Genomic DNA, 21,440 nt, shown 5'->3' with positions numbered 1-21,440 from the left:
AGTTGATTATCTGCAATCTGTTACCTTGACATGTTGAACCATTTTAAAGTTTTGATTAAGCACCTGTATTCTGTTATCTTAATGTGCTGGACTGTTTGTTAGTTTGTACAGTTGCTAACCTGTAATCTGTTATCTTGATGTGCTGGACCGTTTGTTAGTTTGTGCAGTTGCTAACCTGTAACATGATGTGCTGGATCATTTGTCAGTTTGGATAGCTGCTTACCTGTAACCTGTTACCTTGATTCGATGTGCTAGATTGTTTGTTAGTTTGTACAGTTGCTAACCTGTTACATGATGTGCTTGATCATTTGTCAGTTTGGATAGCTGCTTACCTGTAACCTTGATTCAATGTGCTAGATTGTTCGTTAGTTTGTACAGTTGCTAACCTGTAACCCATTACATGATGTGCTAGATCATTTGACAGTTTGGATAGCTGCTTACCTGTAACCTTGATTCAATGTGCTAGATTGTTTGTTAGTTTGAGTTGTTGCTTATATGTAACTTGCTATCTTGATGTACTGAAACATATGCTAGTTTGGATGGTTGTTTACTTGTAATCTGGTATCTTAGATACCATTTGTTTTGAATAGTTTCTTACCTGTAACCTGTTATCCTGATGTGCTGGACCATTTTCTGCTATCCTAAGCACAAAGAGAGGCATGTTCTGAAACTCTTTACCACCCCGGATACTGAAGCCAAACCCCCGAGTCCCTCGATGAAGCTCTACGGAATAGTACTGAACATCTTGGTCAGTTGAGTGTTCCTCCCCCTGTTAAGTAAAACATATTTCATTTATTCTAAAGATTTAAAGCTACATGCAAATCACAGTGCAGTCATACAGACCATTGGTTTCCAGCATGTTTGATTATCATACTAATTTTACAGACCAATTACACAACACAAGAAAGGGTATGTAAACTTGGCTCACTACACATTAAGAAAGGTCTGTTGGAATAAAAATTCTCAACATAATCAAGCAATTACATGCCTGTTGTTAGATGAATTCCAAATTGAACACACATGGCTATCAGTGATTAATCATACTATTCTCATCCACTCAACAACTTTCCTATCAACTTCAAGTTTATAAGTTAATGCGTTATTCTAACATTACTAACCAATTACATAAAGAACCTCAGATTATAAACTCATGAGATACCATGCTTTCATTGTTTATATTTTGATACTGAAACATAATGAATATAAAATATCAGTTTAAATATTTGATATTTTAAGACTGTAAATCAGATAAACAAAATGAACTATGTTGAAAAACTGGCATCAACAAAGTTCAGTTTCTTCTAACTACATATGATATAAAAATATCTAGGGTGTTTACCTGAAAGGACTCAAGATAACAACCAGTGAGAGAACAGTTAGAGAAAGCTAACCTATCAGATTGTCACCACCTATGTGCAGCAAAAAGAGATGTGGCCACAGTCTCTAGTTAGGTGCCTTAAATCTGTTCCGACATTAGCACAAAAGAAAGAAAGCACAACAGCAACAACAAGAAATTATTGGTCTTAGTTAACTAAACAGTTAATCAAGGATGAATTAGTCAGACCACACAAGACTGCTGCAAAGTTCAAAAACTATAACAATGGTAACAGGAGTGTAATGCACACCCCATTATTTTTCTAACCACTATCATTGCATCAATTCCCCAAATGCAAGATTAATGAGAATGTTATCTCCATTTAGATGACGTTTTCAAAACATACTGCATTCAAGCAGCCAATAAGTTTTTATAGTGAATACAAGTATTAAGGAACTGTGAAAAAAAAGATCTGTTTGTGTGTGATGTGTATTTCAAATGTACCTAAACATTAATTTATTATCATTACTGCCAGTAATTACAGAATAAAATAAAAAAATTGGATTATCTAGATTATACAGACTAGCAGAATCATCACCCTATGGCCAGCTATTTGTGCTATTAATTACTAATTGTAGTATTAATGCCTCATTTAAGAAAATTGTAAAAAAGTGAACATTTTCTAAAAAAAAAGATTTTTTTCTGGGAAGTACTGCATGGGAAAAGTGTTTGGATTGTGATCTTTAGCCATATGCAATTCATTGCATCAAAATGGTTCAATGCACAAAGCTCAAACTTTTCATAAATTTTACTGATATAAACTGTAATGTTTTTATATATTAAAAGTGGTACCCTTTTTTAAAAAAAAATAGTTTTTTAAGAACTCCAATTTCTCAGTACTACATCAATAAAGATATAATCAAACCCTCAAGTACAGTCCTAGTGAAAGTTGTGTTTATGTCGTGAAGAGAGTACTTTTATTTAAAATTGTGTTCAAATATAAAGAAATGGTTGTTGTACATACCACAACTATTTTTCTAACTGTCTGAATTTTGAATACCCAAAGTATGAAATTTTTTTATGGAATTTTGTTTGTGGTGCCATTTCAATAGATGGTACAGAAGTTTTAGTTACATACATGCTATGTTCATTACAGTAAGAAGATGATTATAAATGTTAGCATTCTCAAAGAAATTATACAATGGTAAATATCAATTTGATCTCTATTTAATGCGATGTATTTTTGTAAGCATATTTTTTAGGATACCAATAATTTCATCTAATGATAAGTAAAGGAAAAACAAAGCTTTTTCTGTGACATTTTCATTTTACCGTTAATAAGTATGTCCAAATCAATGTTAAATACTTTGTTTTTTTTCAAGGATTATTAGTTTCTTTTTACTTTTATTTGAATTCTTGAAAAACATGCAGCAGAAATTTAAGGTTATTTCTGAATGATAAGCAACTACAAGGTCAGTAATAGTCTAAAATTATTTACAGTGCTGGAAATAAATAAAGGGGGACACCTTTAATATTTCCTATGACTAGAATTGAATATTCCAATAATAGAGTCAAGAGTCACGATAACTAGCATTCTTTCCTTCTCAGATGTGCAAGAAGAAACATTCGGCAGCACTGTTTGCAGTGCTTAATATAAGCTTTTTTCCCCTTCAACCAGTTTTTTTTTTCTACTAACAATTTTGTATAAATTAAAAAATATGTATCAAACATTTAAAAAAAGTATCAATATTGAGAAAAAAAAAGTTTATTTTCAGGACTAACTAGAACCAAAGCATATAGACTAAGGATTCGGAGTTCTGACTGTTTCACAGTTCATTAGACAAAAAGAAAAGAAATGTAAGTAAACCCATACCTTGAAAACAAATATTCAAGAACTGTTCTGAAACAGACTTGAAAAGAAAATATATTCTTTTTTTTATCTAGTTTTTTGATAGAGTTAATGGAAAAACATTATGCAAAAGCAAACAAAATTAAAAAAAAGAGACTACCAACAGCTGTGCATGCGTACAGGTAATAATACTTTTTGGTACAGCAATAAGAAGGTATATAGGAGGTACGAAAAAATGATGAAACATGAGAATAACAGACCTGTACTGAGAATCAACAGAAGAGGATGAATGCAGAGTCTGAGTGTCATAAACCCTTTGTGAAAAATCAGGATCAGTCAGTGGGAGCATTGGAACAGCTGTGACATGAAGCAAAGATGTTCTAGAGCTCTGATGCCAGGAAACAAAGCACAGTAGAGAGATGACAACAAGGAAGTTGGTGTGAGAATGTAAAATTATTAGTAAAGTTGTATTAAATATAAAATATATGAAAATGAAAGGTTAGAAAAAGAATAAATGTTGAAGTATTGATAGATAATACTGTTATAGATTTATCTAAATACAAAAGAGAGAGATGATAAGCTTTCTTACTATCAAATCTAATGCATCAGGAAGTCTTAATATACTTTTCAGAAAATAAAACAAACAGTGTTTGAACCTATAGACATGTATTAAATTTGAAATCTGTCATAACATAACTCGGAATGTGATTTATAAAGCCAGTTTCTCAACTTGTATATTTATGCAAGATCATGATTTAATGAACAAACATAATTCCTGTTATGGATCAGTTAACTAATTTTAGTAATAAAAACCAGAATTTAACCCTCTCTGAATGGACATTCTTTACTGATCACAAGGTTTTTAGTGACTTACATTCCAAATATATTTAAACTACTTTTTTGTCCATGTTATACCAATTAGTATAGCATAAAACCATAGTAAATAATCATTATTTTAATACTACATAAGTTTTAAGTTCTTAATTTTATAAGAGAATATTTTTAAAAAATCCTGAATTTCTCCTAATGTGAGAAATGCAACATTTTTTTCTCTAGGCATCCCCCTCTTCTCTAATTTATTCACCACCCCTCCAATAAGTATGAAATTTAATTCAAATTACTCACTATAAAATGGTCATTGCTTAGACAGAGCTTAATTTTATAGCCTTCAATCTTATTTGGTTACAGAGCCATCAAATAAAAAATCAAACCTCTCTTGCTACACCCATCTGTCACATCCTCTCTTTCAGGATTTATTAATAGTTTTCTCTTACATTTAATATAAAATTATTTATAACCAATAGAAAGCCAAGGGTTTCATCTATCACATGATGTATTATATTATTTTCTGAACAGTTTTTAATTTCTCTTTTAGTACATGTTTTGTTCCCATGAGAAACACAGAGTAGCTTGAATGAATTTGTAACAGCTCTTGTCACATAGTTAGACAAATTGTGATAATTATGAGACATTGTCTGCTTTTTGCATGTTTTTATTCTATGTTGTTTGGTGCATTATTTAATTAAATCAAAATTATTTAGTGCACTACTACCATTAGTGTAAAAAAAGTAGGGTTAAATGTCATTGACTGCCGACAGCAAAAAAAAAAGAAAAAGAAGGTCCATGTAAGTTTGGATGTTTTTCATGTGTATTCTTTATTTATTATTATAAAAGTAAATAAAATGTAAAAATAGGAATCTCTAAGTTAGTTAGGTAAATTAGGCAAAATAATAATAATACTATAATAAACATTTTTCACAAGGCATACACACAAGCAACTCAGAGTAGCTTGTGGGTAATGTAATTTGATACCTTACAGTTAGCCCCACTTTCCCCAAGTGACCTACAACTTATAATGAAGCAAATAGCAGTTAGACATGGTTCAAAGGGCAATAAAACAATAAAATTTAAGCATAAATAGATATATATACTGTTAAGAGTTTAAAGCTACTCAGGATAAACAAATGTAGTTTCATGTTACAATTTGAAGTCATTCTAGAAAGAAAAAGGGTAATTTAGATTTATTTTGGTAGATATGAGGTCAGTCCAATTGACCAACCTTGTATAGAGTTATAGTAGAGAAAATAACATGAAATTTTACTGAAAACAAACGTTTGAAATGTATTTAGGAGGTTTTAAGGATTAAGCATTTTTAATCTTAATATGAAAATCTCTTTGCACTTGGACTAATAAAAAAAATAATCAATATATTCACGAACAAATCTGATTTTTTTTGTATAGGAAAGACTTGTAATGTTTACTGAAAGTATGCCAAATTTTGTGAAGGTACACGTACAATATTAAAAGTTTGTAGTATCAGAACTATAACAACTTTAAATGAGTATAAAGTAGTCACGTGGTTGGTCAATCTAACCGAGCCTGTGTAGAGGGAGTTAAAGGAAGACACTGCAGCATAAAGGTATATCTGCAACTTTAGGAAGGCCTAGGTAAGCAGCAATAAAAGCCAATTCTTACAAAAGCTGAGTTGCATACTGATCAAAATAAGGCAAAGAAATTTTAATAATTTGTAAGTTTGCAGTAGTTTTTTAATAAAAAGTTGAAGCAGGACAATTTTATCTTAGCACAACAGTAACAACAAAGCAGCACAACATTTATTTTTCAAATTAAAGGCTTGAAATAAACTTGAAAATGAAATAAAGGAAAATTGTCTCAACAACATACCAAAAAATTTACTCTTTCATACAAGTGACAAATAATTAGTCTTAATTTGGTTTTTCTAATAACTAAATATTTTATAAATAGACAAAATCCTAAATATAGATATGTCACAAAACTCCTTGTGAATATTTAAAGCTTAAAAACTAGTATAATGCTCATATTCTTAAAATGTGATGCAAATGTATCCAATAGAAGTTCAATATTTGTAGCTAACATTCTGCCAAGCATATTTCATTAACACATACTGAACTAATCAAAAATCCCCTAATACATTTAAATAATACTGCTTCCATTATTAATAATAGGCTTCCATCATCTTAGATAACATCTAATAAGCATATAATTTATTTAATTATATATTTTAGCATATATCATAAGCTACATACACTTGATTGATAGAAGAAAAAAATCAAGCTATGTTTAACTAAAACTTTTACTGTTTTTATTAACAAACCTTCCACTATCTGAAGATAGCTTCTACTGAGCACTTCTAATGTATGATGGTCTACTCCACACAAGTCAGTGGTATGTTAAACAATGCAATAAGTACACAGGTGAACAAATTCCATGTACACACACAAAATATTATTTCTTGTAAATGTATAATTAAACTGTTTTTTAGGAACCTTTAAAGCAAAACATAAATTAGCTGACAAAAAATTACATTTTCATCTAAGACAAAGATGATTTATGTAGTAAAATAAAAGTAAATAAATATATCCTAGTTGGGGTGTATATAACTTTTATAGAGAAAGAAAGTGTGTGTGTGTATTAGAAAATCATATCAAAAAAATACCCTATAGAAACAAAAGTTTTGCCCATAAATACATTTTACGTACCCTATGTGAAGTTGATGCTGTGCTGGAAGTGTCATCTGTAAGACAGAGTTAAATCAAACTGACTTTTTTCCTTTTCCTCAAAGCATGTTAAATACAAATAAGTACCAAAAATGAACATTAGTTGGGATTGAGCAACACATTTTATACACTTTTTTAAAAAAAATAAAAACCCATACTAATTTAGAAAATACTAATGGAAGGAAACAAATATATACAGATAAAAAAAGAATAATTTTAGAAGAAAAATAAAAGAGAATCACTCAAATATTTCTTTTGCAACTGAAAGTTTAAGTCAAGTTATCATTACTGTTCAAGAAAATAAAACTTTTCATGATATCTCCACACATAAAGTTGGTAACTACTGCAGGTCTCTGAACTATCTGACAATTTCTATTAACCCTTTCACAATGGGTACCCCCTTTAAACACTTTACTGCACAAGTCAGTGTTAAATTCCAAATTTGATTAAACACCTTTACTATCAATGTATATGAACGAAATTAACATAATGTATGTTATGATTTGAAGTTGTATGTTATCAAAGTTTCAAGTCCTTTATTTCAAAAGAAATCTTTAAAAAAACAACTTAAAATGTCAGATGTATTGTCACGTGACCAACAAGCTAGACTATAAGACATTTACATAACCTTTTGACTCGTACATTTCAAAGTTCTCTGAAAGAATGCAGTTGAAACACGTAATAAATTTTGTCAACCACTGATACATGGCTGCTTGATCAACAATAGCACTTATGGTTATTTCTTACCTAAATATGTTATAGTTAGAGATACAGTTATAATAAATTGTAAAGGACAAGAAAGGAAAGTAAACCATTAAAAGTTAACGATATGTGAAAAGGAAATGATCTGAAATTACGAATATAACCAAAAAATATCTTTAAAGATATTCTACAAAAAAATTAAAAGCTATGTACTTTTTTCTATTTCTTAATTTTAATCATTTCATTGCATTGTACACTGATGATAATAGTTAAGAGTCAGTGATATGGTAGAGAAAATAGAAAATAAAATATAAACATTTACCTTAAAAAACTTTTGATATTCATTTAGGAATTTCTAGAGTTTATGAAAATTATAAGATGAAGTATTTTAATACTGAAAATGAAAATGACCTTACACTCGAACTATTCACAATTTGAGTGCATGTAACTAACTATAGATAAATAACATTTTTAATAGAAAAACATAATTAAAATAATGTCATTCCTTGTGTACAAAATACTTATAAACTTTAACAAAATCTTATGAGTTTTTGTGAGGAATGCTCAGAGTTAACGTACATTTTTACATAAATGTCCTTCCCCAGTCAAGGTAATGCAAAATATGTCAGCCCATGCAGAAAGGGTTAATTGTTGATACATAGCTGATGGAACACTCATTTTAAGTAGCATGATCTAAGGTCCTGTTTTTTTGTCTCAGACAATTACAGAGAATTCAAGTGATGGAGCTCTATATTGGTCAAACCACTGCTAGACGCGGTAGTCATCTATTTCCAAACAATACATTAGATCAAGTACACTACTTACTGCTATCTATCATCAGGAATCAGTTTTTAGACATTACTGTTCAATACATCATTCACTGATCAGAAAATTAAACTTAATAATTTTAGAATTCAGGACAATGTCAAAATCCAATACCTTGAGGAGGACCAATGGTGAGAACAACAGAGTATCCAGAATCTTTAATCAGATTCACAATCTCACCATGATGCATGTTTAAGATGCTTATGCCATTCACAGCTAATATGCGGTCTCCAACATGGAGTTGGACACAACGTTCAGCTGGACTTCCTTCAATAATCCTACCTATAAGAAGTAACGATGCAATTACTGTTTTGACAATGATTTACTTTTCAAAAACAATCTTTTAATGATCTAATTGTATTCTTAAAGAAAGGTTATAAAAACCAATCCATCAGATTCAAATAGCAAAACAAAGGGGAATTTTAGTTAAGGTCAAATACTCAATAAATTATATAATAAAGAATAAGCTGATACATCTAAATGAAAACTTTTTAGTTTATTTTGTGACATTTCAAGCAAACATCCTTCATCAGACAGTAAAGACTGTGTTACAATAGAATTAGGCTCAGAAATAATAGTTTATTTCTGAGCTTAGTTCCATTTTAACACAGTCTTTACTGTCTGATGAAGGGAATCTACTTGAATCGTCACATAAAATGAACTAGTAAAACCTTTCATTTAGACATGTCAGCTTATTCTTTATTATCATTTATCCCAGGTTTTTTTTCAGGTCTTGCAAAACAACACTCATTTAAAAATTTTGGCCAAATACTCGTCAACACTACAATATTAAAAAACAATGTTCAAGTAAGCATTATACACACACACACATGTTTGTAGTTAAAGGTGTGCAGTCTCAGAAATATGAAAGATATTAAAAACAAATTACAAATAAAACTTATATCAATATCTCAAAAAAGTGTACAATATCACAGTTAAAGCCTCCTCTCCAGTTTTACTATATTTCCAGTGGTCTACCAGCATATAACTCCCATAAGCACTGGACCATCCTGTTGTTGTAGAATATTTGGTACCCAAGCAGTGAAAGCAAGTTTTTCTCTGGGCACTCTGGTTTTTCCCACCCATAACTGAAATGTGGCATAAGGTCACAGCCTACGCTGCCCTGAAAAGGTACCATTCATTAAATTTCAACTCAAACTCAAGTTTCCCATCCCACCATAACCTCATGTTGATCCACTAGATCTCTCTTCCACCCCTCAGGTATACTTGGTCACAGTTTGAACCCCGAACTCATCGCTCGAAGATCCAGCCTTGCTCCAATTCCCTTCTCTTCACTACAGGCAGCCTCAATGACATTACCAAGCTTCTTCACAACAATGATTTACTCCCCACGCCTACTGACCACGTCATAACACCATCAAGTGCTCTCACTCCCTTCTTGTCTTCAACTCGGCACACTTGACCACATAGAAACTGCCATGAGTAAAACAAATACCCATTTGGCTCAGATGTCGTAAGCCAATTCATCATGAATGTTCTATGATTCAAAATTTTCACTTTTCTTTAAACACACATGGGGAGAAGAGAAACAAGAGTATCTGAATGACTCAGGTTGGCTTTCAGGCTTTTCTTTGTTAAATCCTAAAAGTCTTTCAAACCTAAATTTCTGTCAATTAAAAGTAAAGTACTATGTTCCCAAATTTTGTTTGTAATTCAAGAGTTAACTATCTTGAAAAAAGGCCTTTACGTAAACCTTACAACTTTAACCTATATGTTATAACACAATATTTAATTAGTGAAATACAACAAACTTTTTAATACAGAATAACAGAACTTTCAAAAACAAATTCTAATATTTGAAAACTAACCCTCATTATTTTCAAAACAAAATAAATAAAATAATTATACACTGCTTACAGTGAAAGTAAAGTATTTTATGTTTACTCTTAAATTTGCATTTTACACAGAGGATATACAACTTAACTAATGTTAACTCTACTTTGCTCATAAATAACATAAGGCCTAAATACCATTAACAATGCTAACAGAGGATATATTGCCATCTACTGTTAACCTTATCTGTATTACATGGGAGTGAAAATGTATATATTCTTAGCCATGCAATGCTCACAGAAGACTAAAAGCCTGTCAATCATTAACTCTGTCTTGTTTAAAAGGAAACAAACCCTACCTATTGTTGATCCTGCTTTGCTAACTGAAGATATTATGACAAATCCAAATCCTTCATTCTCCTTTCTTTTCACTGTTATGTCATATGGATATATGTTTTCAGTTGATTTGTGGTGGTTTAAGGGATCTGACAGAAAAAAAAGATAAAAATACAAATTACATCATATGTATATTCACATTCACTTAGCATCAGAACATCATAGATCAACATTAAACAATAAAAATGCAGTTTTGTTCTATTGCAACAAAATATTGATAAACTACTGTATTAACAACAAAGTGACAACATTTCCATACCATGATCAGATCAGTTGTTTGTCTTGTTTTTAAAATAAATTTGACCTGATCAATTTATTAATTTAATAAAATCAATGCAAGAACAAACAGCACACCAACATCTCTTAATTTATGATAAAATAACTCTGCTGGTTGAATTTGATTTTGAGACAAATTTAATGTAGATTAACAATTAATTGAATACTTGGGTAAAGATAAGTTTGTTTGTTTGCAAATGTAGCTTGTGTAACATGACAATCAATTTTTATAATCATTCATTATTGTCATCCAGGTGGTGTCCTGAGTAAATCCCAGACCTTAACTTTAACTGAAAGATATAGGAGTCAGAATCTCAGATTGTACAAGTTACATGCAGGTCATTCTAATTGGTTGTTGTTTGTGTTTTATGGAAATGTATGGTTAAATGTGCCAGTTCTAGCAGTTAAAGTGGTTTTCAAAATGGTAACAAGCTTATTCAGTCAAACACTTTTATACCACCATTACTTAAACCAACGTGCAGCAAATAAAACCATAAATTTACCTATTTCACTTGCATCAACATTAAAGCTAAATTCATAATTATTTATATTTCACATAATACATCCAATTGTTGTTATTGATATACATGCACAATTAATGCATCATTTTTCCAATAAAAGTGTAATTAAAATACGATTGTTGAGACTGATAAACATCTTGGGCAATTTATGACAAACAGCTTTGACCTCTTTATACTTTTTCACATATGTGTGCCCTACTTTAGATTAAAAGCCCATAGATTAATTCTAAATTTAGAAAAAAAAATTTAACCTGTTACAGTAATGTTTACAATAAAACACTAATAATGAAAAAAAAACAGTTACTGTATTTTCAGTTTTAAGAAAAAAGTACACACTGGTAAAAGTATAGATTAATTTCTAATTTTTAACTGCAAGTATTACCTTATGTCAAATTTTTACCATTTTACAATACTTAGGACAAAAATTGTTTAGAGGGCTTTTTGCAAAGTTTACACTGAAGTCTTCACAAATAAACATACATTATGTATAAATAAGTACTTTATATCAAAATCAATTTTTCTGCATGTATGCTAATAGTGAAAAGCTGTACTTGCTTTTCAAAATATTCATACTTAAATTGGGATTTTATAAATATGTGAAGTTCCACAAATTCTCATATTTGGACATCACTCTAAATATTCTTCAACTATTATGTGATAAGTAATTCCAAAAATTTGAAAAAATAAGGAAGATGTAGGGGACTGAAATGTCAAAAAGTACAGAAACAAGGTATGGATGAATACACAAAACCATACACAAATCCCTACAAGCATAGCAAGATCTTTCCAAGAAAAACTTTTATCTACAACTATACGTTGAATTCCTTTCATTTGCATGAATTCAGGTTTGATTTAAAGCATTTAAACTGAATAATAATGCTATAAAGTTTTATAATGGCTAATTATCATATGCTTGTACATAGACTCAGTGACTACTTATGTAGGGATTTTTGTATGTTTTTGTGTACTTTCTTGTTTCTGTACTTTTTTGGCACTTCCATCCCTACATCATCCTTTTTTTATTACTTTTTTCTCGTCTTTTTTAAACAATACCAATGAATATTTTATAATCAAAGCCCACTACTATGAAGGCAGCAGTTTTAGCCTGAAATGATGAGTTGTCTTGATGGATATCATGTGTTGAAGTTAGTGAAATGTTACAATACTTTTGCACTCCCAAAGTTAAGATGCAACATTTTGGTGTGTAAATCATGGTAACAACTTCAAGCTTTGTTGAGCTAGCCCTTCTGATACCAGAATCAGAAAAAATCAGCAGAACATTTGGCTGTTACACTATTCGCAGGTTCTCTACTTAAGTGACGTTTTATAGCTAAACTCAAGGTCTTAATAGCTTTTGAAAACCTAGTAGGTGTTTATATAAGTCTCTTACATTTTTTATAAGAAAAATTTGAGACTATGATGAGCAATGAATAATATGCAACTGCCATTTTTTTACCAGCCCATCCCTACATACTAAGCACTTCCGTGCTTAGTGATAAAGGTGCAAAACTAAAAATGATACTTATATTTTATATTGAAGTGATTGAGTTAAACCTTACTGCTATTCTTGATCATATTTATTTGTATAATTGAAATGCAATATTATATTTATATATTTTCGCGATACAAACAAAACATATGGATAATTCAAATATAATATTTGGCTAAGAGTTAAAATACTACATCAGATGAGTTTATTTTAATGCTTTAAAAAACATGCTAATATTGTATGGTTTTGTGTTTCCAATATCAAATTGGCTTTATGATGAAATTATGTAGAAAATCATATTTCTTCCTTCACAAGTACAAGGTGTAAAGCTTTTCTGGTATTATCCTGAGTCCAAGAAATATTTGGAACCAATTTTAAACTTTAGTCAACAACAACAAAATATATATATATATATTCTATCAATATTAAGAATAATAGAATTGCAAACAATATAAAACTTGAATTAATTTTATCCTCAGAATTAAACAATATCATACCTAAAGACGAGTGTCTTCTTCTCAGCCCTAATGTTACCCTGCCATTTAGTGCAGCATTCCCCATTAACTGAACTACATGATGATGTGACGTATTAAGGACTACTTGGTTGTCAACAGAGACTATTTCATCACCTGAACGAAGTCGTCCATCTAGATCTGCTGCTCCACCTGGTACAATATGACCAATAGATACCTACACAGTGAAATAACATAATTCAATTTATGTCACAGCTGAATGTTTCAATAGCTGAAATTCAATTAGAGTCACTTGCTTTGTATGAGACCTCTAACACAACATTTTCATAAAAAATAAAACATTTGGCTCTATGAGTATTCATGCTGTTCCATACAAATACATAATGGTCTAATAAATGGATTTCTCTGTGATCATATTGTTGAAACAGGCAATGGGAAACAGTTGCCATTTTACACTAGATGGATTAAGAAAAGACTGAAAGGGGGAAAAGTGTGCTTTGAACATAACAGTCTTATGATGGAGCTTTTTTGCAATGGAAACTATGATGCAGGATTATTTTCAAGATGTAAATTTGTCAGATAGTGAGTTAAATTACCCGATGTGGTGATATGGATTGTAATGATGTGATGATGCTCCAATATTATTTTGATATAATGTATTCAATATGTGAATGATATAATGTATTTTACGTTCAAAGTTTAATCTCTGTTACTCCAGAGATTTCTATACCATATCATGGTAGTTAAAAAAAATAAATCTTTAACAAGATTTCACAATTCTAACATTATACAAGTAGCTTTTTTAAACAAATATCCATCTGTGAAAACAGTTTTCATTCTGCATATTTATAAAAACTCATTCGTTAGTGATTAAACTTATAAGAAAAACTTTGTATTCATAATAAAGATGATCACAGCTAGCACAACACCCTACCCAATATTTTCACACAATACAGCTAAAATACTGCTACGAAAAAAACTTTAGTCAATACACATTCAGATGTCCAATTACAAACATTGTAACATATTTCTATTCACATATATAACTAATCTCTGAATAGTATTTGTTTGTATTGATCTAGCAGTAACTTTATGCTAAGATGAGTGCACTTTGAACCTGAGAACAGTCTTTGCAATGGAAATTACACTGCAGTCCAAGATGCTTGCTATGATTTGACATATGAAAGCAATCATTAGCACAAAATATAGTGATATAAATATATACACAAAATATAAGGGTGGGGGTCACTGACAATCTCTACTGAAAAATGGTTAAAAGGCAGCAAACTAAAAAGGCCCTCTGAATTTAATACAATTACATAGTTACAGCTTTTTTAGCATAATCTACAAATGACAGCATAATCAGTGGGTAACCACATGATAAAAGTCTAAATTTCTGGACTTAGTAAAGTCAAGATCAGTATCAAATTTCTAGCTTTTGAGTTAGTTTGTTTCTTGTTGCTTGACAAATGGTGCCTGCCAGTCAGAAAGTCTGACTAATGCTTTTCAAAGAGACTTCTGAAGCCAAAGGGTGTAACATCTTTTGTTATATATTAAAAATAAGTGTTAAATCACTATTGGTTGTGTAATTGTCTTAATTATGTCTAACATCTTAAATGTAACTGAAATGAGAATACAGACAACACATTTTGAAAAATATTTTGATCTGAAAATGTTAACAATTACATTTTGTCATAACACAAGAGTGGTAGATCATCACTGATCAGCATCATGTCAAACCAATGTGTTAATTTTTAGTTGCTAATAGCCTTTTGAAGATATAAATTCAATACTAAATATCGTAAATAACTAATAAAATTCAAATTTTTGATAAACCTCTCCCCTATGATAAATTTGTTTGTTTCCTTTAGATGCTCCTAATTATTAGGTTAGAAAAGGTTAGCTATTGGAAAAAAAAAATCAGGTTTTGCATTATGTGGTGCAATACAGTTACTGGAATTACACGTGTGATTTATAGCTAGTATAGAGATATTATTAGTTAGTCACAGTTCAAAAGACAATAAAGCAAAACTAAGAAGAAACAGATGTTTGTTTGTTTGTTTTTTTGAATTTCACGCAAAACTTCATGAGGGCCATCTGCACTAGCCATCCCTAATTTAGCAGTGTAAGACTAGAGGGAAGGCAGCTAGTCATCACCACCCACTGCCAACTCTTAGGCTACTCTTTTACCAACAAATAGTAGGATTGACCATCACATTATAATGCCCCCACGGCTGAAAGGGTGAGCATGTTTAGTGGGACAGAGATTCGAACCCGCAACCCTCGGATTGCGAGTCAAGGGCCCTAACAACCTGGCCATGCTGTGCCCAGAAACAGATGTAAACTGTTACGAGCCTTAAGCTGTTTAGGACAAACAACTAATTTTCTGTTACAATTTGCAGTCAATCTAGAAAAACAAAAGGGAAATTAGATTTATTTTTTGTGTTGGTTACAAGGGCAATCAAATCTGCATAATTAGGGAAGAGAAAATAAATAAAATATAAAGTTTACTAAAAAAAAAACGTTTGAGATTCATTTAGAATGTTTTATAGGTTATGCAAATGAAATTTGAAAACTGTAGGAGGAAAGTACTTTTGATCTTAACATGAAAATCACCTTGCACTCGGATTACATATATTCAGGGACAAATCTTTTGTACAAAATACTTAATTAAAATATCTGATTTTAGGTGTACATAAGACTTGTAATGTTTACTAAAAGCTTACCAAATTTCATGAAGATACATATACCATATTAAAAGTTATAGTATGGATACTTTCACAGTTACCTGGTGGTTACAAGGTTGGTCAAAATGACCGAGCCTGTATCAAGAGAGTTAATCAAATTATGATTAATTCAGTTAATGTCACAAAAAATAATCAACTAATTGAAATTAGTATTTCTGATTATTCAAACAATCCAAGTAATCAAAATATTGTCATTATGCTTATTTGTTGTTAAATATAAAGATACATAATAGGCTAACTGTGCTCTACCTCAGTTTCAGCATTATAAGCTTTTTTATTTCAAGTTTATTCAGCTTTGTACCAGTATGGCTTTGTGATTCAAAGATCATGGGTTCAATTCCCACTGCCACCAAATTTGCTTGTCATGCCTTTATTGTGACAAAGATACTGTCATCAATTTTGAGCTGCTGACTTCATTCCCTCAATTAATTGAATAGCAAATACCACTAATTGCCCAGCTCCACCCATATACCAACAGTGTGAAGTCAGATTCTGTGACAATGAAATGCAAACCACGGACCCTCAGATTTACAGTAGCCAATGCTAACGATCAAGCATCATTAGCTCTAGTTGGCTCCCAAGATAAGAACAAGTGCAAATGAGGAATGTGACATTCTATGAATTGGTACACAGACCTATTTAGCCAGCTCTAAAGTATCCAAGGGCTAATAAAAACATTAATAATCATAAACTTCTCTAAAAATCCATCAACATTATACACACATACTTGTCAGGGCACATCAAAACCTGCAATAAGCAACAGTTTGTACAAGATAAAGTATGCAAGTATGAAAAATAAAGTTCATTAGAATATTCTGTTCAACTGCTCATTTAGAAAGAATATTGGTTTATTAATTTACAATTCTGATATTTCTTTCCATATATCTATCCCACTGAGAAAAATAACCTTATAAAGCAAATAGTAATTTTATCATTTTATCATTAAGAGTATAATGGAGATTTAACAATGAAATAATGGATTTCAAATTACAAATTATTTAAACTTACCTGTGAACCTTCTTCTGTCCCTCCAACAATACGGAAACCAAAACCACTTTCTTGCCTCACAAGTGTTACAGTCATTTCTAGACAATCAGGGGTCCGGCCAACTGGTGGTGGTCTTGGACCCATTGTGCCATATGGGTTAGGACTGAGGCTACTATTGGTGGACCTGGAATCTCTTGGTACGTGATTCAATGAGACAGCTGCAGGCTGCTCGTGTTCAAAAGACGTACTGTGTTTCCGTCGAGTCAGACTGTCATACTGAGAGCCTGCTCTAGAGTTATTTGGTGCAATGTAGTAGGAAGATGGAGGAGTTAAGTAGACAGAACTCATTTCATTACCAGAAGGAGTCTGTAAAGGGTCATGTGGGCTAATTCCAGGTGGTAATTCTCCTGAAATATTTCCATTGCTTGGATACAAAGTTCTACTGTAACCATGGCTAGTACCATATGGAGAATAACCCAAACCCCCTCTGTTATTATTTGATTTACTGTGGTTAAGTACAGAATTGAGATCCTGATTGTCTCTATAAGAGTCTTCTATATCACCATAACCATGAAGGTAGCCTATGTTAGTTCTAGTATTATATGGCAAAGCAGAGAAAGACTCATTCTCTGTTCTTTCACTTCGAGTACCAGGACTATGAGAATAAATGGGATTTCTGAAAGCTGGCCCCATATCTCTGTACAGATCTCCACTGACACGGGATGTATACCCATAAAGCATTTCCTGTTTTCTGTCTCCCTCACTTGTATTCATGCCTGAACCTCCAGACTCCCTGAAGCTGTGATAGTTCCAAAGTGGTTCTCGACTCTGGTCACTATACCAAGACTTCTCAGGAATAGCCCTAGATGAGCCACTCTGATCCATGACTTTTAACAACCCTGAGTAAGATTCATTTCTACCAAAAGAAGTATTACTTGTATCACCAATCCCTCTCACATTTGGCACATTTCCTGAACCAGTGGAGGGTAACCTGGAGGATTCTTGCTGGGATGAAGATATTTCACTGCTTGGTGATCTAATCCAGTTCCTGGTATCAACTAGTGGAGTTTTTGGTCGGTTAACTGAGATGGCTTCTTTGTCTCTGGAACTGTAGAGGTCAGCTGTTGGAGTTTTACTTCGATATGCTCCAGGAATAGAAGGAAGATGGCCTTCTATATGGAAACAATATGACTTAACTAAATCGATTTGTTTAAAGTAAATTAATTTTTACCACAGGTTACGAAAGAAACATCTGATAAATATATTAGCACAACCTTTTGTCTTTCATAACAATATCATGTATTTTCAAAATTTATTAATTTTTTGCAAGTCTGCACCATTTATCTAAATAAATATTCTAAACTGTAAGCATAATTTACCTTTGTTTTATACTTAATAATTATTACTGATTATTAGAGGTGCTTCCTTTTAATTACAGGCCATTCAACAGCTAGTTTATGAGCACAGTTGTGTATATCAGTTACAAAATAAGCAGTATGTTTGGGGGTTAATCTTATGAAAAATATAAGCATATGGATTTATAACTGAAATATAGGTTGTTTAGACCAAGAAAATGTGTAACAGACTGCTGTGTTAATGAGAGATTAGCAAAAACAAAAAAAAGGGAGTACATTTTAAGGTAATTATGCAGAATAAGCTAGCTGAGAGTGGTTTTACTTGGTTCTTTCCGATCACATCATTAAATATGTTTAAAGAAAGTATCAAAAATCAAGAGTAATGACAGCTATATGACAGAAACTTTATACCAAGTGGTTCCTAACTCCAATTTTGAATACCTTCATCTTGAAACACCAGATTAATAGACACAGTTGCTTACAAAACATTATTATGATACAAGTATCTGAAAAACCTTAGGGTATGATAAATTTTTGGAAGCTTTTTTCTTAATGATGTTAATTCTGAAAACTATGTCTTAAATCTACAGCTTATGGATATGTTATAACAATTTATTTCATACAATACTGTAATGTTACAATGACTTTAAACTATTTTTGTGTTGAATTTATTAAATAATTTGTAAATTATAAGTGGTACTTATAACTAAAAAAAGGGTAGCTGTATTTACATGCAACAATTTATTCAAAACTATTTCTTGTGTAATATCTGTGCCAATCAGAATTTATAACTAATTAATATGGTGTTTGTCTGTTTATTATGAAAGTCAAAAATATTATGTATTTGTCAGAATGTATTAATCAGGTCCACAATGGATCCAAATACAAAAATCAGAAAGTTTGCAGACCAGTCTCTTATTTCAATGTTTTATGCTAAATACTAGGTTGTTATTATGATTTTTAAATAAAATCATTTAAACTATGTTGCTTTCAGTTGAAAATAAATCATGATATAGTTCTGAGCTCAAAGAATAGCTCTACATCTTGCATGAATTATAGAAAAATAGTGGGCTAGGCATGGTCTAGTGATTAGCATGCCTGAACTGTGGTTCACATCCTGTTACATTAAAAATGCACTTTACCCTTTGAGGTCATGAGTGTGTTACATTAAAATCCCACAATTTGGTCAGACAAGTAGCCTAAAACTGGCAGTCTATCAGTTCAAAATTATTAACAGGTACTATGTGCATATAGCTCTTATGTAACTTTGCACAAAAACTGTAAAACATATAGAAACAGCAGCTCAAACCCACATAACAGCAAATAATTTTCTTGTATTTTAAGATATTTTACTCCTTGAAAATAAAGAATTGTTCCCAAAATACACATAATGAATTATAATCTAATTGTCCAATTTCACGTATGTTAAATATCCTGTCAGTATATTTCTTGTGAAATGAAATGAATTTTAATATACCTCTTACAGCTACATGTTCCAATATCCCATTCATTCATATGTCAATGATGTAAATACTGAGAAAGATATGTCGTGTTATAATTTCAGGTACAACTGCCAGATTCTGTATGCAACCATGATACATAAGTGAAAGCCAAAACATTTCTAACTTTACAACCAACCAGAAAAATTACTATTTAAGATCTTGAAACTTCTACTCAAAGATATTCAATAAATAAATATAAATGTTTCATATGCAAAGCTCAAGTTTACTCCCTAGTAATTATTATTATTTTTCTGAATATAAGAAACAGTTGATAAAGAACTCAGTCATTTTCTTTAATCCTAAGAATAAACAGCAAAAGATAGTTATATATTCACTTTACCATACATTTAAAACGATGTTAGGCTATACAACATTTACAAAAATGTTACTCATCATTTCATGTTTGAATTTTTAGTTTTTTGAATAACTCAAAGTCTGATGATCTTTATTTTAATTGAGTACCTAGAAACTACATTAGTTAATTAGAAATAGTTTACAAAACTGAATTACGTGAAGAATTAGCATGCATGGAGTGAGAGGCAGGGCTAGTTGTTGATTTTCGAATGCCACTTGGATCATCAGGGGACTTTATCTGTTCAAAAGACAAGATTAACGAGTTAAAATAAATTCTATATAAAAAAAAAACAGCAACATCAGAACATAGTTAAGTAGAGAATGTTAACTACAAAAACTATTGTATACCTGACTTCTGAATATACAATCAACAATACATTAAGGTTCCCCTAACCTTTACTCATAAAATTACAGTTAATACAATATAAAAATGATGACGACGATACTGTTAACAGTAAATTTTTTACCTTTGATGCCTTCCCCTTTCCCTTAATAGGTGAGGCAATCCCTCCTCGCTGCATAGTGATGCGAGCCTGATCCCCACTGGGACACTCTTTCAGTACTTGCACTACATCAGCATGAGAAAGTCCACGAACATCCAGATTGTTAATTTCAACTAAAATGTCACCTTCTTGTAACAGCTGACATCGTGGCCAATCCAGAATTTTTTTAACCTGATATACCAAATACAAATTTTGATAAACTTTAAAAGTCAAAATAGAATATATTATATATTTCACACTAAACTTTAAAAGATTATATGAAAAACCTACTAGTCAGCATACTCTACACTATAAATATTTTTTAAATGATATACAAGATACAAAGTTAGCAAAAACCTACATACAGAAAACATTACACACTAAATTTTCTTAGTGATATAGAACTTGCATCATTACAAGAAAAACTTTACACATACGCATATTATATACTACATAGAGGAACAGGATTAGTTAAAATTCACAAGCTTAATACATTATAGATTACACATTTTTAAATAAATCAACTAAGGAATAACTTAAAATTGACAGGTTGAATATAAACAGCTATAACAGTTTTTAATAACACAATCTTACATTTTACAATGCAACTTTCAAAATTCAAATCACAATTATATTTTTTAATATTAATCAATACAATTACATAAGAATGTAATTCATAATTTCAATTTTCATTTCTTAGTTTCAAATGAATATATTTAAAAAATTCTCAATCTTCATTTTAATTGTCATGTGACACGTGAGTGCAATGGGGGTCTGCGATTCTGTATTCTGAAAAGCAGAAAGACCCCAATTGTAGAAATAACAGGTCAGTAGGGAT

General features: G+C 31.0%; 1 protein-coding gene across 7 annotated transcripts in view; it reads right to left on the bottom strand.

Moving 5' to 3' along the window:
• Positions 1-21,440, bottom strand: part of LOC106463758 (membrane-associated guanylate kinase, WW and PDZ domain-containing protein 1-like) — a 117,786-nt gene that overhangs the window by 10,295 nt on the left and 86,051 nt on the right. For 6 of the 7 annotated variants that reach the window (XM_022391343.1, XM_013923821.2, XM_022391345.1 and 3 more), the window contains 8 exons: positions 20,588-20,794; positions 20,277-20,358; positions 16,931-18,081; positions 13,200-13,392; positions 10,380-10,505; positions 8,342-8,509; positions 6,683-6,717; positions 599-769 (listed from right to left, as the gene is read on the bottom strand). In XM_022391343.1, coding sequence (XP_022247051.1) covers positions 599-769; positions 6,683-6,717; positions 8,342-8,509; positions 10,380-10,505; positions 13,200-13,392; positions 16,931-18,081; positions 20,277-20,358; positions 20,588-20,794 — 2,133 coding nt within the window. Of the gene's footprint in view, positions 1-598; positions 770-3,424; positions 3,553-6,682; positions 6,718-8,341; positions 8,510-10,379; positions 10,506-13,199; positions 13,393-16,930; positions 18,082-20,276; positions 20,359-20,587; positions 20,795-21,440 lie in introns of all 7 variants that reach the window. The other variant, XR_002611548.1, reaches the window with a different exon arrangement.

The sequence above is a fragment of the Limulus polyphemus genome, unplaced genomic scaffold (genome assembly GCF_000517525.1).
Source record: "Limulus polyphemus unplaced genomic scaffold, Limulus_polyphemus-2.1.2 Scaffold1475, whole genome shotgun sequence".
NCBI classification, from domain to species: Eukaryota; Metazoa; Arthropoda; class Merostomata; order Xiphosura; family Limulidae; genus Limulus; species Limulus polyphemus.
This window is presented reverse-complemented; position numbering and strand designations above follow the sequence as displayed.